General features: G+C 38.6%; 1 protein-coding gene across 1 annotated transcript; it reads left to right on the plus strand.

Moving 5' to 3' along the window:
• LOC140157068 (neuronal acetylcholine receptor subunit alpha-9-I-like) lies at positions 1 to 25,533 on the plus strand. Its single transcript, XM_072180134.1, has 6 exons — positions 1 to 152; positions 10,562 to 10,701; positions 18,358 to 18,402; positions 18,915 to 19,021; positions 20,063 to 20,607; positions 22,229 to 25,533. The coding sequence occupies exons 1-6, from the start codon at positions 89 to 91 to the stop codon at positions 22,717 to 22,719; spliced, it is 1,392 nt and encodes a 463-aa protein (XP_072036235.1). The 5' UTR covers positions 1 to 88; the 3' UTR covers positions 22,720 to 25,533.
• The last annotated feature ends 272 nt before the right edge of the window (positions 25,534 to 25,805 follow it).

Raw genomic sequence — 25,805 nt, forward strand, 5'->3', positions numbered from 1 at the left:
TGAAATCATTTTATTCTGAAGCTGCTTTCGTTACGCACGATACTACAAGGATATCATACTAGCCGCACGTTCTGCTCAAGTTAAGAAAATGGCCAGGTTCTTCGTCTTCGCCGCCTGTTTTTTGATTTTAGTAATAGGAGTGGCAGCAAAAGGTAAATAAATCGATATTTTTGTTTAATTCTTTAGGTTTCATATTGTAAACTTTACGAAAAGTAATCGAATTCAGGAATTTGACCAAGTTGATTTCCATTTTGTATCCTATTGTTATCGCAAAAATGCGATGTACATTTTCAATATGGTTTGAAGAGTTCTAACGGTTGTTTTTGATTTTCTTGCTATTACGATAACGGACACATCTTCATAAAACCCATCAAACGAAACATTTCGTTTGACCCCACTTGCGGCTTGGAGCATAAGTTTGTAAGAGTTCCTAGCAGCTCCTAGCAACTTGCGGCGGAAGCATTAAACTTAGGGGGGGCGGGGGGGAGAATATTTTCGGTTTTACTGGCACCGAAAGCGCGCGAAAAATGTTGAATTTCAGACCATTTTCCCAAATATAAGCTTTTTTGCTATTTTGTGGGCCAGCGCGTGTGAAGAGCGCACAATTTTGCAATTTTACCATCTTTGGGCCCAGTGTTTAAAATCCAGCCAAAAAGCAACTATCCGCAGGACAGGCTGCTCCTAAAACTATAATTGAAGACCGAATTAAAAAGACTAGTTTGCGTATGACGTCCTGTCAACCAGACCAAAATTGCCGTACTGCGCAGGTCAGCAACCAATCACATCGCGCCTTTGCCCTGACGTCAGACGCAAACTAGTCTTTTTAATTCGGTCTTCAATTATAAAAGTAACCTGTCCAGCCTGAAAGTAACCTGTCTATATTGTTTTATGTCAATGTAACTTTGATTTTGTTGTATCGATACTCGAGAGCTGTTATTCGCCGTAGAAGTGACGTAATAATCGGATTAACTACCATAACAATAGATGAATACAATTTTTGAATAGATGGCCCTACACCCCAGTGGTGGGGACACTGAAGAGGCACAGAAGTTCTTTGACACAACACAAGATCTATATCTAGTGCAACATGTCGAAAAGCCTACAAGAAATAGAGGTACCCAGAAACCATCCATGCTTGATCTTGTCTTCTCCAGAGACGAGCAGATGGTAAACAACATTGAGCATCTAGCACCGCTCGGAAACAGCGATCATGATGGCCTATTCTGGGAGTATGAAACAAAGTCTAACTTCCAAGGAGTCGACAATGAGACCACATCTTTCAACTACCCAAAAGGTGATTATGTTAAGGTCAAGAACCACTTCAAGAATGTGAATTGGGAAGAAGAGTTTAAAGATAAGAATTGCAATGAAGCATGGAACATCTTCAAAGAAGCGTATGAAACAACCATACAAGAACATGTTCCCCTCAAGAAGAAGAAAAGCAAGAAGCCGCAATGGTTGAAGTCTGGAGTAAAACGGTCAATTCGGAAGAAATACAACATGTATCAGCGATACAGAAAGACACAGCAGTACAAAGATTATGAGGCGTATAGGAAACAGAGTAACATAACCAAGAAGAAAGTTAGAAGAGCCCAGGTAGATTATGAGAAGAAAATCATGAGAGATTTTAAGAAGAAACCGAAAGCCTTCTACAGCTATGTTCGTGCTAAACAAAAGGTCAAGTCAGGAGTCTCCCAATTGGAGAATGAGCAGGGTGATCTTACAAAGACTGACAAAGAAACAGCTGATGTTTTGAACAACTTCTTTCAGAGTGTCTTCACACAAGAACCTGATGGGGAACCACCAACTCTATCAGACCGTAAGCCAGACATGGAAGAGCTCAGTGGAGCAGAGTTTACTCTTGATGATGTAGTGAAGAAGCTGGATAAGTTGAAGCAAGATAAGTCACCAGGTATAGATCAAGTACATGCTAACGTTCTCAAAGAATGCAAGAATGAAATGGCTGTCCCTCTGTTCAGGATCTTTAAGAAATCGCTTGAGGAAGGCTGTATCCCAGACGACTGGAAACTGGCAAGAGTTTCACCAATATTCAAGAAAGGGTCAAAAAACCAGGCTTGCAACTACAGACCAGTCAGCCTTACCAGCGTTCCTTGCAAAATCATGGAGTCACTACTGAGAGATGCCATTCTCAACCATGTCAACCAACACAATCTGCTCTCAGAAGATCAGCACGGGTTCAGAAGTGGAAGATCATGTATGACCAACTTACTCACCACTCTAGAAGACATCACAGGAAGCTTGGATGAAGGATTTGGAGTAGATGTCATATATCTTGACTACGCAAAGGCCTTTGACACAGTTCCTCATAAACGGCTTATCTCCAAACTGAGAGCTTATGGGATTTCTGGCAAGATCTTAGACTGGATCAAGGATTTCCTTCAGGATAGGAAACAACAGGTTGGAGTGAGAAAAGAATTGTCAGACTGGGCCGATGTCATGAGTGGCGTACCGCAAGGGTCAGTGTTAGGGCCAATACTCTTTGTATTGTACGTCAATGATTTGCCAGAGGTAGTTACGTCAACAACTAAAATGTTTGCTGACGACACCAAGCTGTACAACAGGGTCAAGAAAGGCAGCTCTGAAGGAAGTGATGCTATACAGGATGATCTCAACCAACTCAAGGACTGGTCAGATACATGGCTCCTCCGTTTCAATGCATCAAAATGTAAATGCATGCACCTGGGAAACGACAACCCTGAGAGATCCTATGTCCTTGGAGATGATGAAATTGTGGTGGCCAAAGAGGAGAAGGATCTGGGTGTTTACATCACAGATGACTGCAAACCATCAATGCAGTGTACAAAGGCTGCCAACAAGGCCATGACGAGTTTGAGAATCATCAAGAGAACATTCAAGTACATTGATAAAGAGAGTTTCTCCATCCTGTACAGAGCCTATGTTCGTCCGCATGTGGAATATTGTGTCCAGGCATGGAGTCCTTACCAAGTCAACGATATCAAAGAAATCGAAAAGGTGCAAAGAAGAGCTACTAAACTGGTACCAAGTTTAAGAGACAAACCATATCAGGAAAGGCTTGAAGAATTGAATCTCTACCCGCTAGAGGTCAGAAGATTAAGAGGAGACCTGATAGAGGTATTCAAAATCTTAAACGGCCTAGAAGACATCAGACCAGAGGAGCTCTTCACAAAGTCACACAACACAGACACCAGAGGACACAACTTTAAGCTCTTCAAGAAGCAGCTGCACAAAGGCCTAAACCTGAGGAAGTTTTTCTTCTCCCAGAGAGTGGTAGATACATGGAATAAACTTCCTAAAGAAGTAGTGAATGTGAAAACTACAAACCAATTCAAGGGCAAAATTGACAAGTTTTGGAGCAAGAATGGATATGGGGAACTAAAAGGCTTAAACCTATAATTTTAACCCATCAAATCTAAGTGTCTAAGTGTACTACAAGCAGATTGCACTAATCACCTGTGTATGTCAGCAAACATCGATTGAATATACAATACCGCTCTTTTGAGTAACCAGCCTTTCTTTGACATCTAAAATGCATAGGTACCGCGTGAACGTTGTGGTGCAGGGCGATGTATTCAAAATTGTATTCGTCTATTGCTATGGTACTAGTAGTTAATCCGATTAATTACGTCACTTCTACGGTGAATAGTGTCCAGTTAATATTACTATAATTATTAGTGGACAACATTTCCAAGGTGAAATTGCAAATTGTACAATCTCCAGGTGACTCGCTCTAAAATGACATTACCGGGACGTGTGATTCGCAATTTTAATGCTGAAATGGGCCAAAATAATGATAATACCAAACGAAAGAAAAACATCGCAAATGTGGTCCACATTATCCATGTGGAAGATTTTGGAAATATATTCCACATGCAGGAGGAATAATTGCATTTCGAATAGAATTCGCCCAACTCTGTTTGAAACTTATCCTCCTCCTTTTGTAGAAGATTCATGATTCATGTTGAATTTCTCAGAGCGTATATGGAATTCAAATGGAGCTGCCTATTGAAAATTCCATTTGAAATTCATACTCTCCCTGTGGAAGATACTTCTAACGTATTTCATAAGGTAGCGTGGATTGTAATTGGAATAGCCCAATTTATTAATAACTAATTGAAAATTTTTGACGAATTTAGAAAATACTAAATATCGCGAAACAAAATTACGTGCCATGCATCCTAGAAACTAATCAATCTTTTATTATAACACCGCCAGCAAATTTCGTAATATTGTTTCAGACTTTACCTATTATCAATCACAATAAACAGGTAATTTTTTTCCAAGCATGCATGATACGTTCCATGGTATATGACAAAACGTTTAATTTACTTAGACATAGGATTTTACCTGGTTTGCACTAATTATTAAACCTCACTTTGTGACAGCAAAAGTGATATGGCTCGTGATCTCGCCACGCCTGCATGGTTGGTAATTTAAAGCCATAATGTACGATCTTATAATTTTAAATTGGTTAATATTAATTGTAAAACATTTTTGGCAATTTGTAATGTTTTCTACCTATTTCTATAGAATCCTTAAATAGCTCTAGTAAAATAGCTCTAAATCATGTACAATCATTTGCTTTGGCTAAATGTTCAAGTAAAATGTGAGTGAAGGTCGTATTCATAGGTACCTCAATTTGGTGCGACATGTATCTCATCAAACACTGTTTAAACCAATCAATAATCCTATTGCTGAAGAGGATAATAAGTTTCTACCTATTTCTATAGAATCCTTAAATAGCTCTAGTAAAATAGCTCTAAATCATGTACAATCATTTGCTTTGGCTAAATGTTCAATTGGTGGGTAACAAAGCATTGTAGGTATGTATAACCAACATTTAACAATGAGAGGACATTCCTGAACCTCGTTAACTTGGGGGTGATTTGAAATAACCGCAAATTAATTATGACTGTTTGAATTTTATTACCAGAAATGTGGACAAAGAGACACATGTAGAAGCGAAAAAAAGTACCATTTTGTTGGAGGAGCAGAGTTCAACAAACCATAACCCCGCTTCTGGATATCGTTTGAAGTCAAATGATACACCATTTTAAAGCTTATGATATATATTCTCTAAACACGAAATAAAACAAAATTGACCGGGCCGACTTTACGTCTGATTTGTGGTGTGCAATCACATTATGGTGTCTTTGGGGTTACTATCAAACTATTAGTATGAAATTGCATATATGTGGCTGGACGCGGCGAATGAGCCGTAAACTCGGCAAACTTCATTTCGAGCTACAGGTGAAAATATATGCAAATCTCGTATTTTGGCGAAGTTGAGATTTTTGCAGATTTGAAATGTTTAAGCTTTCTTCTAAACACATACAAAGTTTTATTTTAAAGAAATAAGTGGAAAATATGAAATAATTTACATTTTCTGAGGCCCATCTGATGAGTGGTCATTATGCTTCCCTAACTTTGAACGCGTTTTTCTCGGTTTCGCGTTTTGATTCATGACAACCTATAACAAGCCATAACTTCGCTTCTGATTGTCATATTAAGTTCATTGAGGTGTCATTTTAATCCCTGAAACATGCTCTTTGCAAATATGTAAAAAAGTAAAAATGACCAGAGGGGGACTTTACGGCTTATTCGAGGTGTCCAGGCACATATTTTAGCGTGACAAGATTTTTTCCTTTCTCAACGTGTTTTTTTTTTCTCGGTGGAATTATGTCCACTCTGGCGTCCCGTAGATTATAAGGGATTTACTTCTGTACATAATATTAATGATTATTTACCTTACTGCAACGATTGGCAAGTAGGTTAATTTGATCATAAAACATTGCAGATGACTTATTTTATCCATTATGGCTATCCCAGCATCAATTAACCGAGTATGTTCATTGTTTATTTAAATCACGCTTTCCAAATACGACGCCCTCAACAACTGAATGGGGTAGGTCTAAATTCACCCGAACATGCTAAAATTAATGATTTATCTCTCAAATTTCAAAGTTGGCCCTAACGAGACGAAAACAAAACCTGTTTTACGGGCCCGACCGACCGAGAGTTTGCATTTTGTGAGATTATTTTGTTCATTTGTTTGTTTTAGCCGGGTTTTTTTTGCCAAAAAATTATTGATTTTGACTGAAATATTTTGAAAACATCCAGAACATTTTTCAAATATATATTTGCCAAAAAAAATCATCAAATTTTTGCCAGATTTGTCAAGTTTGTGGTGATATTTTATGGTTATTTCAGCAAAACAACGAGGAAAAACAGCAGTATTGACAAAATTAACGTTGTCAGGTTGTCGTTGAAATACTAGTACACGTAGCTTTAAGTATAGAGAAATTACAGATTCACAATAAATTTCTTATTTGGTCTTACACGACTTTCGGCTAATACCAGCAAACACAAAAATGTTCTTAAAACGTTTATTCAAAACGTTTAATAACATTTAAATACCTCATTTAAATGTCGGGTTATATAATGATCATAAATACGTTTTTAAAGCGTTATTGTAAAATATTTTGGGCAAACATTTTTGCAAAACATTTTGTCAACAATTAAATAACATTCTGTTAGAATGTTTTGCATCACGTTTTCAAAAAATGTTTTGTGAATGTTATTAAAACGTAATATGATACCCTATATATCCCGACATTAAACCTTTTCTGTAAAACGTTGTGTGTTTAGCCTGATTCAGAACTGAAGACAGGAAATATGATCAGTGTTCACCAGAGATGTATCGTTCGAGTCCGGACTCGGACTCGAGTCAGACTCGAGTCCACTTTTGTTGGACTCGGACTTGGCTCGGACTCGGACACAAAAAGACTCGGCTCGGCTCGGACTCGGACACAAAAGGACTCGGACTCGAAGGCGAGTCCGGTCCGAGTCCAGTCCAATGTCCAATTCTATGTAAAATGTGAAATGATTATCTAAAAATGTAAAAATAGATCTCAAATTTGTTGACTTTACTTATTTGGCCATTTTCCAAATTAATTGGGGCTGTCAAATCTGTGACCTGTTATTATCCTACATATCCACCAAATTATTTAGATTTATCTGTCACTTAGCAGAATCATATTTTTGTTATCATTTAAAATGAAATAATTGATAATTAATCAAATGCATAATTTTATTAAATATTTGGACTATATAAAAATTTCTACAATGTAAGACTTCTTTCATGGAACTTTCCAATCCATTAAGGGGGTACTACACCCCTGGCCAATGTTGTGCCTATTTTTGCATTTTTCCTCAAAAATTATAGCGCATTTGTGACAAGTAATATATGTATATTATAGGGGCAAGGACTACAACTACTGCATTGGAAATTTTATTTCAGCACAGACAACAGTTGTGGAGTTACAGTCAAAAATGAGGGAAACCACTATTTGATCAATAAATCAATAACTACTTGCCTTGAGTTGCTGAATTTTCAGTGCAGTAGTTGTGGTCCTTGCCCCTATAATATACATATCTTACTTGTCACCAATGCACTATAGTTTTTGAGAAAAATGCAAAAATAGGCACAAAATTGGCCAGGGGTGTAGTACCCCCTTAAGCTCTTGAAAGAGAAACATGCACACTGGACCATACATCTCAGCTCCCACTCAGTAGGGCTATAGTTTGCATGTGCTCAGTAAGTGAGTAGGCCCTACACATGACATTTGTGTGGGCCAATTTTGAAAATATGTTTAGAATTATAAAGGTGAATTTCTGTTAGTATTATTATTATTATAATGATGATGATGTTAATTTTCTATAATGTATTTGAATATGTTGCAATTCATTTACATGTAATACTGCACACAGCCTATAGGTATGCCAGGCAAACCTATCTGCTAGTCAGCCAAATTCGCCTAGAACACAATACATATTTACATAGAAATTTTAAAGAGCAGGTAGGTCAAGGAAACCTACATAAATATGTTGTCTATACTTCACTTGACCCAAATATATGATTTTTTTTTATGGCGATGAGACACTCGCACATGGAATTTTAGAGGGATTTTGACCCGGATTTTGATAGCAGTTCCACCAGAGAGATACATCTTCTCTGGTTCCACATAGAAAAGCTGCTATCATCATGGGACTAAGATCTAGAAACACCACCGAAATCCTAGACAAACTAGTACCTAGACCAGTGACTTTGACTCGCGTAGTGAAGTGGACACTGCTTAGCAACGACTTGAACAAGGACGCATACCCGGACGCAAACAAGCAGATAATGTTCGCGTCTACAGAACATGTTGCATTTGACGCGGGCGATAACGGCGCAGTAACCACGCAACTGAAAGCGTCAGAATGTACGCGATTATCTCCGCGCCTAGTAACCCCGTCAATCCGTCAATATCACCTTGGATACGGGGCTTCACCTCCCGCTGTGGTAAGGGATGGGCAGTCATAGGTCTAGGTGGTATGTCTATGACCGAAATGCTGTTTTGTTAGCTGAATCTTTTGATGAAAGTCAATCTTTGACAAGATGTAACTTTGCTACGGAAAGTGCTATGACAAAACGGTTTTCAGTTTTGACTTTCTTTACTCAAGGGCTTTAATTTGATATATAAAATGATGTAGTTTGATGGCAAATTTGAATTCACCTGGCATACCTACAGCCTTGTCCCTAGGCGCAATTAAGTTAACTGTGAGTTTACATGTAGTGTGCTACACACACACAAAATACCCCCACATGCCTGCTGTCTGATACAGGTACTAGGCTAGGTGGTCTGATATATGTAGTTTTTACCTTCAGGAGTAACCTGTTCATGGACATGGCTTTTGAAGAAAGTGTGTATGGTTGGTTGGTTGGTTGAGTCAACAGTGTTGGGTGGGGTTTGGTAGAGTGGTGTGTGGTGTGATGCAGTGAGTGACCTTCTCATCACATTTCTACAATTTTATCATCAAAATGCCATAAAATTATGCGGAAACTTTAACATTGACCTTTTTCAGCAAATTTGTATTGTAAATTTTTCAAATAAGAAATAAAATATAAAATTTTGCTCCATTTTTGCAAATAATGACCCATTTTTTCAAAATGTTGTACCAAATGACCCCTTCTTTCAAAATTGTATACCCAATTACCCCTTTTTCATTTTGTTATACCCAAACTAAGCAATGCCAATAGGTAGATACCTGGCACATTAAAGTTGAATGAACCCCCCCCCCACCATCACCACCGGGCATGGACTCTCACCCCGAGTCCGGACTCGAGCCGGACTCGAGTCCGGACTCTGGTCTTATTTTTGTTGGACTCGGACTTGGCTCGGACTCGGCACCCCTGGACTTGGACTCGAGTCCGGACTCGGACACAAAAGGACTCGGACTTGGCTCGGACTCGGATACAAATGGACTCGGCTCGGCTCGGACTCGGACAAGCTGGACTCGGGTACAAGTCTGGTGTTCACCCAAGACACCAAAAATAAATGTTATGATACCAATTACCGTCCTAATGTACCGTCCTAAATTACCGTCCTATAAATGTTATGTACCGAACTACGTATTATAGAATATTTTTGATTAAACAATAGATTCTAAAGAGGTCAATAAAGATGACTCTTTTTCGTTTAATGCTCTGCGTGCTAGCCATGCACTTCAATGGAAAAAGTTCAAGTTTTGAAATATTTTCTCAAAATATCAAGAGCTATCTTAAGAACTACTGGATCAATACTATAGGCGTGTTTGTACTCATTTTAATGCATTTTTCATGCTGATTCCAAATATGGTCATGCAAATTTACATTTCTAAAATTTTTGAATTTTCAGAAATATTTTGAAACTTGTCGTCTGCAGTCGACACCCGCATGAAGAGAGTTAACCATTAAAGCACTTTGATGCTAAAGTTGTTATAATATGCCAGTAAACAGTAAATGGCTATAACCAATTGATTCAGGAACCTGTTAATGTGAAAGAGCTTTTTAATAAAGCGTCAATTCGTTGTTGCTTCATTAACTAATGTCATCAAGCTGTTTTAGGTAGATACATAATTATACCAACCACATCTGCAGTGCATTAAAAACATTCATTATATTGATGAGCTTTTAAAGGTTGTAAAAAGAATAATGATCTAATTTCATACCGGAAAATTCATGAAAACATCTAAAACAGTGGGTTTAATAACGTTTCCAAAATGGCAAAGGATTGCTTAGAGGTGCCAGACCAGATTGATAGTCTCACCCACACTTGACTCCATGAAAATTAATATTTTGGTATCAGGTGAAAGCTGATATTTTTCTGAAAACCTCAGTGAAATTGGTCATTATTTATCATTCAATCAAAAATGTAACTAAAATGTAATTTATATTGCTGGAAAAAAGCTGCTACCACGCCCATATTTGTTCACTGGCTAGGAGTCGGTGTCATTTTCAGTAATTTCAATAATATTCTTGGACGATAATCATTCCATTTGTAAAGACTTATTATTAATTGGTCAAATAAGACCATTTGTATGACTAAGTGATATTATATTGATGGGTAAAAAAGACATTTTTTGTATGTTTGCCTCCTTTATCCTCGACACCATCCATGTTGTATTTTAGTTAGTTGCTTATTTATTTATATTCTATTTTCTGCATTGTTTTGTTTTATCTGCTTGTATTCCCGTACAGCAAATGAAAAGAGCGCTGCGGCAAAACTGTTAGAAAGCTGTCTCGAAAATTACGGACCTACATCATTACGGCCTGTGAAGGATGAAGCAACGACTACGGTGGTTATTGTGAGACTCTTGATAACACAAATCATTGCATTGGTAAGAAAATCTGTGACGTGTCATGTCAAAAGGAGACACTTCTGGGCAGGTTATAAATTTTGAGGTTTTTACAGATCTTAGATATAGAGATATTTTGCTCCACAACGCAGTTTTCCTCCAATGAAATCGGACATTCGTAAGCGAAGATATTGAGTTTGTAAGTTATGGTATTATAAAATTGGAAATTGAGATATCGGCCATTAAAAATATTATTGACAATGTTGAGAGTAGGAATTACCTTGAAAAATGTCTCAAAAATACAAGATGCCAGTTATATTCCGGTCTGAAACTATCAGACAATATTTTTAACATTATAACATCACAAATTCGCAACAAACCCAAATTGTGACAAAATCACCACCAGGCAGAATTTTGGCTATTTCTCCATTTATGATCTTGCCCAAAAGTGTCTCCTTTTGACATGACACGTCACATATGTCCTCAGTATATCTTCAAATGAATATAAGTACCTTATGAATTTTCAAATATACCTGATGAATATTCATTGTATTTGAAAAGGAAGAAAGGTATTTGTATTTGAAAAGGAAGTACCCGCTGTGTCGTTTATTACCAGATATTGCTTTTTGACTTGAGAGACTCCATACAGATACGTTTACGTTATACATGTTATAAGAAATTAGTTTACAAAGATGTTGCAGAAAGTGGTAAATCTACATTGCTTTTGATTTGTTTTAGTTCATAAGCGTTTTATCATTATGGGCAATTTTGGTTGAGTAAGAAGTGTGTGGAGAGTGTGGGGGTGTCTGTGTGTCGGTAGTGTGATGTGTATAGGATGTGCGAAGTGGATGTGTGGGGTGTGTCTGTTCTTCGACGACGAGGTATCGGTTATAAAAGAGTAGTTTAGAAAGGTACTTCAAGAAGTGGCAAAACTACATTACACTTATTAGGTTTCGTATAGTTTCTGTGGTTATCATCTAAAGGACACTGTTAAAAACGTGGTGTGGAAAGGTGTGGTGCGGGAGGGGGTGCAGGGGTGTGTGGGTGGGGTGTGTGGGATAGGTGCGTATGATGAAATATGAATTTCTGTTATATGCCCTATAGCATGTTGCAGAAGAGTATTTACAAAGGTACCTCGAGTAGTGAAAAACTATATCGTAGCCTACTTTGTACTTAAGTCACAGAGGCATAAGGTTTCAGATTTATGAATAATAAAATTTGAATGTGTATGACGTGGGGGCGTCCGTCCTTACCAGAAGTATTTAATTATAGCTGAGCAATTTGCAAAGGTATTCCGGGTAGTGGTAAAACTACCTTGTACTAGCTACAAGTGGTGTGTATTTAGGGGGGGGGGGGGGAGTGTGCGGGGTTGTAAGGGTGGGTGCGAACACGAGTGTAAATGTTACAACTAAAATGAATAGGAAATGCACAAAATGATGTTTTCATTAAAAAAATGCTTCGAGCAAATATGTCTGAAGTTTACTGCTGTTCGTATAATGGTGAACTGGTGGAAGTCAAATCATTCGGAAGAGCGCTCAAGCCATGTAAGCATAGAAGATACGGTTCATCTCCGCGATGACCAGCAATAACCAATCCGGGTGTCCAAACCAAGTCTTAACTCATTTACGCTTGTCATCATAATGTCATGCATGATGTTCATCTTAAGCTTTTTTAAAATTTTTATCCACTGACTGAAATTATTTTCGTCGTAAAACTATATTTTGTAATAGAATTAACACAGCTCTCATAAATTATGAATCAAAAGCGTTCTTTTTTAAATTAAAATCATGTTCAGCCTTCGTGGTCGCGTGACCATTTGAATTTAGGGACAGGGCATTTCCGCAATTTCGTCATGTAATTAATCCACAGGTCCTGGAAAGAATGATCTGTGGTAGTTAATGACTTTTGTGCAGTTACATGTTCTGGACCTCTTGACGTGACAGGCTGGCGATACAATTAAAGGAAGGTGACCTGATATATTTGGAAATTCAAATTCTTTCAAACTTACGTATAACATAAAATGTCATCCCTTTCAAGCACTCATGCAAAAAGAACATGTAAATGTTTTTTGTAAATGTGACTAATTCCTAATGGAATTACCGACATTTATACAGCGTGATGTTGGTAGTCTACAGTGTTTTTATTAATGATAATCATCATGAACATGTAATATATTGATTTCAAGTGAAAGGCCCTATTTTGTCTCATGAGCATATTGAAATTAGAAGTTCTAATTCGGTGTATTTCCGAAGATATCATCAAAAAACTGCCTAATTAGTCTCAAATGTGGTACCGGTATACCATATTTGAGACTAATTCGACAGTTTTTTTGATGATTTCTTCGGAAATATACCGATTTGTAACGCCCAATTTCAATATGTTTATGAGAAAAATATGAGCTTTCATCTGATACTAAAATCAGCATTTTGATGAGGTGAAGTGGGGGGATGAGATTGTCAATCAGGTTACCCACCTTTAAAAGTGGTATCATTCAAGTTCAAATTTCACCATGTTTTATATTCATCATGTTTCATTATTTGCATTAATTATATATTCCCATTAATAGTTTTTTAAAGCACTCAGACTATAAATGAACTATAGCATACTTCTTCAAAGTGTAGGCCTGTGTCAGTATTAATTTTTCACATAATTACACATAGACATTAAAAACCACTTCCATTTACCTCGTGATTTAGGTTGAGTAAAGAAACGTATTATACCCCTTTAGTTGATTAGACCTAATGGGCTGTTCCAGAAAATAAGCGCACACCCCCTGGAGTACATTTCAATCAATGAAATGTTTGGATATCCAAGTCTGCTTTCTGAAAACGACTGGAATTCCAGTTGCCAATGTCACTTGAAAAAGCTTGGAATTCCAATTAAATGAAGGAAAGTCACAAAAATGTCCACAATGAGATATTTTTCTGTCGGATTGTTTTACCTTTGGACACTTTAAAAATCTGGATTTCCAAAAGTCACGATTGGACAAAAAGTCCGGAAATCCGAACTAGGGGTTGTGCATCTATTTTCTGGAATAGCTCAATGCAGTTGACTATTAATATTTGACGGTGAAATGGATTGATGGATATTGAAATTTGTCGAGAATATTTACTGATGGCCTAAAGCGTTAGGGACCGTTCACAAACACTCAAAAGGGGGGGGGGGGCTGATGCAAAAAACAAAAAAAAATTATCGCGAACATTTTTCGGGGCCCCCCTTTACAGACCTCAAAAATTTCAGGGCCCCCTTTTTGACATGAAAATTATGGGTCAACCTCATGGAAAAGCATATAAACTCAATTTTTCCAGGAAAATTTGTTGTCATTTTTTCAGCCCCCCCCCTTAGGAGGGTCAAAAAATTTCAGGGTCCCCTTTTTGCATCAGGCCCCCCTAACAAGTGTTTGTGAACGGTCCCTTACGATGTTTGGAGGATGGCTTGTCTATACCCATCAACATGCGTGGTTTCGACCATCTCAGCATTTACGTGCACATGAGCTCACATGCACTTTTTCAACTTCGATTTACAACAATTTAGTGCAATTGACTGCGATTTATCAGAATTTGGTCTAAATTTTCGGCCATTTTACATGCATGGTGTGATTTAGCAGAATTCAGCACGATTTGTTGTGATTTTATAGTATTTTAATACGGAGGGGGCATTCAACTTTAGAAGTGACGGGTACCTGCATTGGCGTCAATCCAAGGATCCAGGGGGGCGTGTCCCCACCAATTGCTCATTTTGTGTTCTTTTCAGCTACTTTTTGACAATTCAGGCCGATTGCCCCCCCCCCCCATTGACGCTAATGCCTACGGTCGCGAAGTAGGGTCTATCGGTACAAAACGTTGTTTAAAAAAAAAGGGGGGGGGGGTCATTGGGTAGGCCTACAAACAAAATGAAAAGGGGGGTCATTCGGTATAATATTTTGAAAAAGGGGTCATCGGGTAGAAAATGTTGAAAAAATGGAGCAAAATTCTATTTTTCCAAATTTCCCAAATTTACAGCACAACTTAAATAGGGGAATTTGAAATGTTTCGCATTATTTTGTGGCATTTTCATGGTATACAAATCTAGCAAAGGGGGTCATTGGGTAGCCGCACCTAAAAATGGGTGTCATTGGGTAGCCGCACCTAAAAAAAGGGGTCATCGGGTATGACTTTAAAAAAAGGGGGTCATCGGGTATATTCGACTTCACAAAGGCTTTTTTTGTAGCTTGATTGTCGTCTCACACTGTCTTCTGTCTATTATAGACATAAACTTCATCTTATAACCTGCCTTCAATTTACCACTCTCTAAATGTAAAAGAGTGAATTTCCACTCTTTCAAGGAGTTGGACGAAGGACAAACCGTTTTTGAGTGGAAAACACTCTAAAATGAAAGAAGGTACATTTTCTTAAACCAATATCACCATGATCACTCTTATGAGAGTATAGCCTACAGACTACTTTTTCAATCCTTTTAGAGTGAAACTATAGCCTTTCAGAAAAGAGGACGAATTGAGTAAAACATATGTTGATCATTACTTGAGAAAATGTGATATGAACTTGATCTTCGGCAAATTACAGTTCAATAACATTATTGCGTTTGCAATCGTTCACATGTAGGCGTTTTAACTCGCTTCAAAGCTCGTCGTGCACACAGCATATCATTGCGCAGTTTAGGTCTCTTAAGGGTACTACACCCCTGGCCAATTTTATGCCTATTTTTGCATTTTCCCCAAAAAATCATAGCACATTCGTGACAAGTAAGATATGTACATTATAGGGGCAAGGACTACAACTAAAATACTATATACACTAAAAATTCAGCAACTCAGGGCAAGTAGTTATTGATTTATTGATCAAATATTGGTTTTCCCTCATTTTTGACTGTAACTCCACAACTGCTGTCTGTGCTGAAATAAAATTAAGTTAAAATTAAAAGTAGTTGTAGTCCTTGCCCCTACAATATACATATCTTACTTATGTCCCCAATGTGCTATAATTTTTGAGAAAAATGCAAAAATAGGCACAAAATTGGGCAGGGGTGTAGTACCCCCTTAAAACAGCTTCCGTGGCGTATGAAGCGGTTCCGTATGACATGAATGCAATGACCTTTGCTTCACTCGCGCGTGTCCGCAAATTAAGTATCCTGATGAAGTACTGGTATTATAATGATCATTAAGGCAGTAATCACCGTGCATTAATTAATGAACGTCAGTAAGTGACCATCATCGTTGTAAAATGCATTTTACTATTTACGTCCTGAATTCGACTCTTTAAGGGATCGGATAGTGACGTTTGCACAGTATTTTTGTGGGACATGAGAGCACCAACAAAAATATGGGGCCAACAAAAATACTGTGCAAACGTTGCTATCGGATCCCTTAAATGCTTGAAAATGATAATATCAGAGTATACTAAATCAAAACTTTGAATTTTGACTGGCATCATCATCATCATTCCCAAAGTAGGGTAGGTCACGCCATATACATCATACGGTATTTCCCCATCCAGGTTCAATGATAGTCATAATCGACCAATAGATAAATGACTGACTATCATTGAGGACCGAGTTCCGCAGTCTTGTCCAGGTTATATTGCCCGGCGTAAATGATGATGAATTCGTCCTTGTTGGGTGACTTGGGTCACTACAATTATCGGTGTCACGTTTGTAAAAAACCCATCAATTTCAAGTTAGAAAAACAAAATCAACATGTGGAGATACTGCAGGGCCGTCGCAAGGTTGAAAAATGTGGGGCGGCCATCACAAATATGGGGCGGCCAAATTACAAATATATGCCCAAATTGAAATAAAGATATAAAGAAAAACATAACAAATGTCTTAAAAAGTGGGGCGGCCATGGCATCCCCGGCCGCCCCGCTTACATCAATGCTCACGCCTCGCTCTATACACTCCCCATTATATGCTCATCTGTTGAGCCACAGTTCTTTAACCCCAATATGATTGCACATTCATAGAATGACCTTTGAATGTGTTGGGTACAAAAACTCAAAAAAAACCCATACTGCATAATTTGAGGTCAAATTTTGAGCTATGGTTATTAAATGTATGTTAACTTCCGGGAATGAACTGTGGCATTGAAAATGCAACCATTTTGGCTTTATAGTGTCATCAACTTGCCCATCGGTCCAGATTGGATTGCTATGGTTTACAACTTGCCCACCAGAATTTGAAACGGTTTCCCACTTGTGTCAGTCAGTCAGGTGCAAAGAATTTTTGGCAGACCAAGTGATGCAGGCAAAGATTTTTCCCGAGATTTTTGCAGACCATAATGGTCCAAGTAATTTTGGTACACCGTTTCGAACTTCCCCTTTTACAAATCCTACAAGAACAAACTTCAACTGTACAAGTGACAAATAAACCCCCAGATTAAACCTAACAATTGTGTTCTATTCAACAAATTTGTCATCCGTCCAAACGTCGCATCGACACAACGCGTCGGTCACTGACTTACATGTGCCCTTTTTCAAAAACCACCATACCAATTAGTAATATAGACCTACTCTTATACCGACATGGTTAACCGCACTTTAATTAATGTAACATCATAATTTCAGTAAATTTTAGTGAATCATTGCATGAAGTAGCATTAATTACTTAAATTTGATTGATTAATGGACTGCACTTTTCATAAGGTTACACAACATTTTTGCCATCGTAACATATTCTAAAGGGGTGAAGAAAATTACACTGTTACTCCAAGCCGAAATAGCTAGCTCACCTGAGAGCTTTCAGAATGTAACACTATTCCTTGTTCACTCGGTAGAGGGACTGGTGAAAGATGCTTGTTACTTTAAACTTAAAACAAGACAATTGATCCCGCGCTGAGGTCCTAAGTGTGATTCTTGGGTGGGATCACTTAAGGGGGTACTACACCCCTGTGGAAATTTGTGACTATTTTTGCATTTTTCTCAAAAAATAATAACACACTGGTAACAAAGGTTATGTATATTATTGGGGCAAGGAATCCAATTACTACACTGAAATTTCAGTGACTCAAGACAAGCGGTTCAGTACATATGATAGGAAATGAGGTACATCTTAGCGGTACCTTATTTCTTATCATAAATAACGAACCGCTTGTCTTGGGTAACTGAAATTCCAGTGTAGTAATTGGATTCCTTGCCCCTATAATAGGGCTATACATAGCTTTTGTTACCACTGTGTTATTAGTTTTTGAGAAAAATGCAAAAATAGACACAAATTTATCGAGGGGTGTAGTACCCCCTTAAATCATATAAAATGACATGTTCTAACTTCCTGCGTTTGATTGGGGTGTGGGATCTGTGGGAGTGGGGTGTGGGGTGCGGAGATGGTGCTGTGCTACAAAATTAAGGTACGATACAAATCAAGCATTCGATTTATTAGTGTATCCAGGTGTTGGAAAAATCACTTTACCATTCTATAAATATCCGCCGCGGTCTAGATGATGCGAGTTAATGTGTACGTTGCATGATGTGGGTGTGGGGTGTGTCAGTATATGTGATTGTGAGGTGATGTGTATGTTGGGTGTGGGGTAGGGGTGTGTGTACACGTGCGCTTTTGTGCGCTGTTTTAAAGCTTGAATAACGGGATGACTCCGTTTACATTTAAAAACCATTACTTCCATGTCATTTTGTTCAACATTATATTCGACATGTTGACATGGAACGCAATTTATTGTCGTCTAACTTTTCAATTCACATTTTTCATACACAGATTGAGAGAGACCAAACGTTAGTCTTGAGTGGATGGCTCAAATGGGTAAGACGGCAATTAGCCTATGCGCTGTCCACAAATAAGCTTGATATGGGTACAAGTGGGGGGAGGACAATTGGGAGCAATTCCTTATATTTCATGATAAAAAGTTTATTGAAAATGTCCTTGCTATTTGTTACTCTCTTTCTGATGTTTTAATGCCATTGTACCACTGTCTTCCCCATGTAAAGATGAAAACAAGATTTAAGATAAATAGCGCCATCAGTGTTCATCTTTACTTAAAAATGAATAGCTTTTCAAGTCATCAAACAACCGTGAACAATCAAGTACGGATTTAAAGGTCATTTCAAGAGGATGCGCATTTGAGACAAGCATGTTGTTGTAAAAACTGACATGTCAATCATTTTATCCAGCCTGCTCCTAATTCGCATGATCATGGTGATCACTCGTAAACCTTTTAAATAATAATGTTATGGGTGTGTTCGGGGTGGTTGGGGTATTTGGCCCAGCTTATATGTTTCTCTTTGTTCCGTTCATCATTTGCATTATTTTGCCAGAGTTGGTTCGATGAAAACTTTAAATGGAGCGCGAGAAAACACGGAGTTCAGAAATTGATGGTGAATACAGATAAGATTTGGATGCCTGATATCGCTCTACACACAAAGTAAGTTAACCCCATGAGAACTACCTGCCGATTGCAAATGCAAGTTTGACTATAAAAAGTTTAAAGCCCAGTCATAATTGGCAATTGAAATGAGCATTTCAAGTTATCAACCAATCAGAAATGCTGTTAGATGACCAGTAGTGTCCAAAGGGTAATGAATCTGAGTGAGATCATAGTTTTATCTCATTCGCATTAGGCTAAGTTCTCATATAACACCGCAATGCAATTGCCCGGGGCAATTGCACCAGACCGAGTAGAAGGCTCTTAATAGACCCAGACCCCAGACTAAAAGATTCCTTAAGTCTGATCCAATTCAGACCCAAAACTACTCTTCTGCACTAACATCACCATACACTCAACAACGTGGTCAAAATGAAATCAACTACGTTGAGGGCCATTTCCTGGACCTTCTAAAATGGTAATTTTAAGATGACCCTAAGTGTAGTCATATTTTGACCCAAAAGGGGTAATTTTCTTTGTCATCCCATTTTAGCATCAAATGACCCTTACACTTAGTCATTTTTGACCCCAAAAGGAGTATTTTTTATAAAGAGATTTGACCTATAATATAGTCATTTTAACTCCGATGGGGTTAATTTTAACCACAATTTGGGGTCAAATAGTTGACCATGTTTTTGGGGTCAAATTCGATCCTTTTTTAGTCGATGCATAGTTGACTCAGGTATTAAAAACGGGGTCCAAAATGACCCTTTTGGGCGACTTTTGACCCCGTAGTATTAAGTACAAAGTGTGTATTGATTTTCTGCTGATTTAGCAGTCAGCATCATATTGAATAAGCATGTGGGTATGGTGGGCACATAAATGTGACGACGTGGATATAGTCCGTCTAGAAGGACTAAGTTTGGGCGAAGCTAGATTAAAGATCTTTGTTGCAAGTATTGCGCAAGACCAACACGCTATTGCGCAATACCAAAACATGAGTAGGTAGAGAATGCATGATGTTGTGCTGGTCCATAGAACAATGTCTCTCATATATCACTATTAATAAATTTCATCGCATTCTCATTATCCTATTTATAGTGTCGACGTAGGTTTCGAGCGATACAAGTTGAATACAGCTGCCGTGTACCCCAACGGCGAAGTGATCTACGCCACTCCAACAATTCTCACGTTCACCTGTAAAATCAATGCTCGTCTCTTTCCATTCGACTACCAAGTCTGCAACATGACTTTCAGTTCATGGAATTTCCATGGTAACGAAGTTGACATATTAGCATCGAACGGTAGCGATAGTAGTCAAAAAGAGTTTGCTCAAAATGGCGTCTGGGAGTTAAAAAAGGTCAAAGTTCGTCGCATTGAAAAGATGTATATTGTCGGGAGCGAGCTTGAACCGTTTCCAGAATTGAAATATAGTCTGTATTTGAAAAGACGGCCTCTGTTTCACGTGCTGAGTATCATCATTCCCTGCCTGCTTTTGTCTATCTTGAATTTGCTGGTATTTTTGCTGCCACCGGAAGCTGGTGAGAAGGTCGGACTTGGAATGACCAACCTGCTGGCGTTGGTGTTGTTTCAACAACTCGTCAGCGCTGCAGTGCCACCATCGTCGGATAACTCCCCAATAATAAGTAAGTGCATGGTCACCTAACACAAATAACCCCTGTTTTGGACCGCGCAGCTCCGAACAAACCCTGAACAGAGGCGGATTTTTGCAGAGCGATGCCTGACTTTGTGTGGGCTCCGAGCCGCGGCGGCGGCGGCGATGGCTCGGCGCCCATGGCGCCCCTATTGAAAATTCCTGGATCCGGGCGCCCCTGCTGAATTTGACCAAAATAGGGAATTGCTTAGCAGCCAATCATGCCAAACAATTCAGAAATTATATTTCGCGGTCAACTGACGTAACAAATTGATAGCCGGGCATGCGCCGTTTGGTTTGGAGCTAGTAAGTCTTGATTCGCGAAGCCACTTATCGTATCAGTCGCTCTACCGGATTAGATCATTCCCTCGTTTCAAGTAATAAATCTTTGTTTCTCTTTTGTTCAGAAACCAAAAATCAAGGACAGAACTTGCTAGCAATCATAACATCGAAAGCTAAATTTATACTACATAGCTGAGCGACAGCGATTGTTTTTTACCCAATGAGGCACAGCGACAACGCCTGGTAAATAATTATATTGTACAGGCAGGGAAACTAAATCAATACACGTGTATCTGCTATGCACGCCGCTATATGCAAAATAGAGTTGACGTTTCTATCCGTTCCTAATCAATGATAACTACCCTATTGTTAGTAACGCTTTTTGCTGCGTTGGGAAAAGCGCCACTACCTCATTGGTCAAATACCAACCGCTTTTCGCTCAGTGATAGAGTAATAAATTCAACTTTAGCAGGCAACATGCTGCCTGACTCGGCAGTATTTCCTGATCAGGCAGTCGGACCGGAATGTTTAGTGTAGAGAGGAAAGTAATTTCTTGTTGTCATGATTGTGCTAAGCAAATATCAGATACATATATCCGGTTATGTTTATATTGAATGTAGACAATTATATATGGATCGGATATCAATCACACGTGGACGGTACCAGGACTGGCGTGGCATGGGTGCTGGAAGTATAATCGTCATAAAAAAACCTTTTGTTTGTTTGTATGAAACATATACGATGCATGATGATGGAGATGATTGATTATGAATTAGTTTATTGTCCCCGGAAAGCACAAATCATATACCTCTTACCTAGGCTCCCCTCTCCCCCACCTATGTAACCTCCTCCTCCCCACACTCGATATCTCCTTTAAGCTGATTTCCTGCGGTCACACGATTATGTAACAAACTGAAATGAAAAAGTTTTAGGTTTCTAACAAAGGGTGTAGCTAAAGGTATTGGTAATGATGCCAGTCAAGATATTAGGCGGGATAATAGGAAATCACGTGATCAAAAACCAAAACCAATACCAAAACTTATTATTTGAAACGATCGATTGCTTCCATCAGTAGGCGGATGCACACATTATTTATTTGAATGGCAGCGAACGACCTCCTCTTCTTTCTCATCTTCTCTGATCTGGCATAAAATATTTGATAGGATTAGACTTTCTAACGTGCACGCGATGCTTTTTCGCGTGACGTCAATTTTATGTCATTCATCTGTGACCAATCAGCACGCTTGAATGACATCAAATCGACGTTACGAATTGCTGCCTGTCAATAACTGTTTTTTAAAACTTTTACAATTTCCCTGTTTTTTTAACAGCATACTACTTCACCCCAATGATCGGACTTGCCTGTATTTCAGTTGTGAACGCCGTCTTTATGCTGAAGCTCTTCTACTACGGGCGTCACAACAACCCAGTTCCTCGCTGGATCCAAGTTGTTGTTCTACAATTCCTCTCTCATGCAGCGTGCTACACCAAAATAGCTTATGAAGACGAGATATTTATGGGGTCGAAATCATCATTGATTGAAGCAGATGGGGAAGAAGGCGAAAAGACGGAGATGACTTCTGGAGAGTCGATGAGTAAAGAAGAGAAGATGAACTTGCAGGAGACGGAGAAGCGACACCGCGATATTGATTGGCAGAATGTGGCGCTGATCTGGGATAAGTTTGTTTTCCTGTTGATGGTAGTCGTGACAGCTGGGGGCTTGGCGATAGTGTTTTTCATCTATGTGGCTGAGGTAATGAAAATTGACGACGACTATGGCGATGCTGCTGGCCAGGCTGTGGAGTCGGATCAACTGGAGTAGGATTACTGGACTAACGAGTTTCAATTCAGACACGAAGTGGACCTACTATGCAGGTGACGTCACAAGGTGTTGTCCCGCTGGTATATTATATCCACATAGTCAGTGCGCACGTGCGGTACATCCACTCCTCTTCTTAGGGATTGCGTCAGTGATTCCGCAAGAATATGAACAAAGTTGGAAATTTATTATAGAGTATAGGACTAGCTTATAAATAAAGGAGGAGTCTGTAGAATCACATTAACGTTACTTATTTGCAGGATAAATCGACAAAATAGTAAAAACAAGAAGTATTAGAAAGGTTTTCTATTTTAAAATAAGTATAATGTGACATTTACATTGTTATTTGATGACAGACAAGCTGAACGACATTAAGTACTGCAAAGTTACGTGAATAGTAAATTTAGTAAGCTAACCACGAACCTTGTTCGTAGATTGGCCAGGTCTTTTTAGGGTAGCCACTGGCGGCACCAAGAATAATTTTCCAGGGGGAAGGGGACAAGGCAGAGGGAGCCTAAAATGTGTCAATTTTTTCCTATAGTGCGATTTTCAATGTTTTATTTGCTCTGACCGGGGGGAGGAGGGGGCAAAACCCAATTTTGGAGGCGAATGTTACCCAAATCCTTCGAGGACTCCTATTGTGGCGTCTTTTTTGCCTACAATCCTTTACATTGTACGACAGCACAACCTGATGACCGTGCGTATACAGGGTGTCCCAAAAAAAGAGGCCCCTCATTGCGCCCTCTTTTTCTCCTATTTCTGAAAAGTTGATTATATATTTTGGTATGTAAAGAAACCTTTAATCGTTAGCTTTAATAAACCAAAACAATTATTTCAATCGGCTCACAACTTTTGAAGATATGCCCTTTTGAATAAAAGTACCCGTTTTTCACTCTGTCCACGGATAGCAAACAGAGTGGTTGGGATGGTTCATGCTGTGGAGTGGCCTGCACGATCACTAGACCTCACACCACTTGATTTTTTTCCTTTGTGGCAAAATCCAAGATCTTCGCAAACGTATTACTGAATGCATTCGCAAGTATCCGGCGCACATGGATGGTACGCAACGCAATTGATGCAATGAGAACCAGGGCTGAAACCTGTATTTGCCAAGGAGGCAACCAGGTAGAGGGCAGAGCAGCACAGTAAACTCACTTCAGAAGAACCAAAGACAAACCAAACAGCCTTTTAGGGCTACCTTCAATCCTAAAAAGAGAAATGACTTATGTTGTAAAAAAAAAAGAAGAAAAAAGCAAGAAACAACAAAGTAAGAAAGTAAGAAACATAATAAAACAAAAAGGCATAAATAACCAAGAAAAAATAAGTAATTGCAAGTAAAGCAAAAGAAGTCCCATTCGGCAAATGTTCGGCATCCATTTTACCCACAAATTAATGACACTATTAACAAAATCCATTGCCATAAACCACCGGTAAAGCCCATTCCATAAATAAAGTTATTTTGAGGAATGTTTGATATTCATGCATGGTATGTGTACTCCTCGCTTTTCAATCTTTGAAGTAGCCAAACCTTCTCCGTGGACAGAGTGAAAAACTGGTACATTTCTTTAAAAGAGCATATCTCAAGTTCAAAAGTTGTGAGCCGATTGATATAATTGTTTTGGTTTATTAAAGCTAACAACTTAAGGTTTCCTTACATACCAAAATATATTTGATCAACTTTTCAAAAATAGGAGGAAATGAGGAGCCTCTTTTTTTGGGACACCCTGTAGTTGTTGAATGACCCAGTAAGTGAGAATGGGACATGCGATTTGTGTTACGCCATCTTCAAAACTAAACCCTCTCGGGGATGTATTTACATGTGGCTAAAATCGTTTTAAACAACTTTGATTTTATATACCGTCGCGTTTTTGCCAATGTATAAATACCAGTTTATGCGGAATGTTTACCCATCTAGGTACCACATATACTTTGGTCCTATGGCGCTATCGGGTCTTCGATGGGTACAGACAGATGGCTCTATCTATTGTACTCTGACAATTAAATAGTGCTATCAGTGGTTGGTTAACAAAGGTCTTTGTATCTGATCCAGAATGTTCACTTACTTGCGTACGTTTCAACAACACCTGTTGTCTTTATCAACACTTGATGGGTAGTGACTGTTACTGACAACCGACGCTAGAAGTAGTTCCAGCGTTGATCTTGGAGTTGCCAATTGATTTTCCTCCAAGGGAGTTTTTAGATCCCTGTTTCAGAAATTCATCAAATATGTGAGATAGTTATACCCGCATGCGAAGCATGAACGGGTATATTGCCATTATCCCTAGACACTGAAATAAAGAAACGCCTTACATCAATTTTTGGACATCTTGTCCGTCATTCAGAAAAAACGCATAATTTATTCAGGCAATGCTTTGAGAAAATTCATTGGAATCAGCCAGCTAATATTTATTGATTTATGGTCAACTTTTTCGCTCGCGGTAATTACCCGACCGAGCCTCCCAAACAACTACTTCGAAAGCCAGTTGCGCCTATAAACCAAAAGTTCCCTTAACACACAGGGAATGCACTATCTAACGATAGAGAAAATATAAAGACTACATCTAACAATGGAAGAATATAAAGATTGCATCTAACGATGACAATATAAAAAGCCGCGGACTTACATATATCAAAAGAAATTAAATGGCTGACCCCTTTCTCATTTTCATATTATATTCATATTTAGATTACATGGTGGGCATCAGCAGAAACCAATGCCAAATCTTCTAGTAGGCAAATACCCACGAAGATTGGAAAGACTAAATAGAATTTATTAATGTAATATATGTATAATTATGTACATTAAATTGATCATTTTAGAAAAATGATCCAAAAACTGCCAACCAAGTTCCGTAGACAAGTCAAGGAACTTGCCTGACTCCCCCCCCCCCGCCCCCCCCTCTGTTTGCAGTATATGATTTACATGACATATACCCCTCCGCCGAGTTTTGCGGTGAAGAAAATGATTGACGGTTCATTCAACCAATGCTTTAGCCATCGTTATATTTGGAATAACCAAAAGTCTGACGTGTTAGTGCAATAAATACTACTAGGTGATAAAAGGTTTAGGCTTTAACTAGGTTGACGAC

This window comes from Amphiura filiformis, chromosome 7, assembly GCF_039555335.1.
Source record: "Amphiura filiformis chromosome 7, Afil_fr2py, whole genome shotgun sequence".
Lineage (NCBI taxonomy): Eukaryota > Metazoa > Echinodermata > Ophiuroidea > Amphilepidida > Amphiuridae > Amphiura > Amphiura filiformis.

Bases quoted from the DNA above. Each gene is read 5' to 3' on its own strand.
- LOC140157068 (XM_072180134.1), top strand. From the start codon at position 89: ATGGCCAGGTTCTTCGTCTTCGCCGCCTGTTTTTTGATTTTAGTAATA. The intron at 153-10,561 runs GTAAATAAATCG...ATTCCCGTACAG, and splicing joins AATAGGAGTGGCAGCAAAAG to CAAATGAAAAGAGCGCTGCG. The intron at 10,702-18,357 runs GTAAGAAAATCT...TTTCATACACAG, and splicing joins TAACACAAATCATTGCATTG to ATTGAGAGAGACCAAACGTT.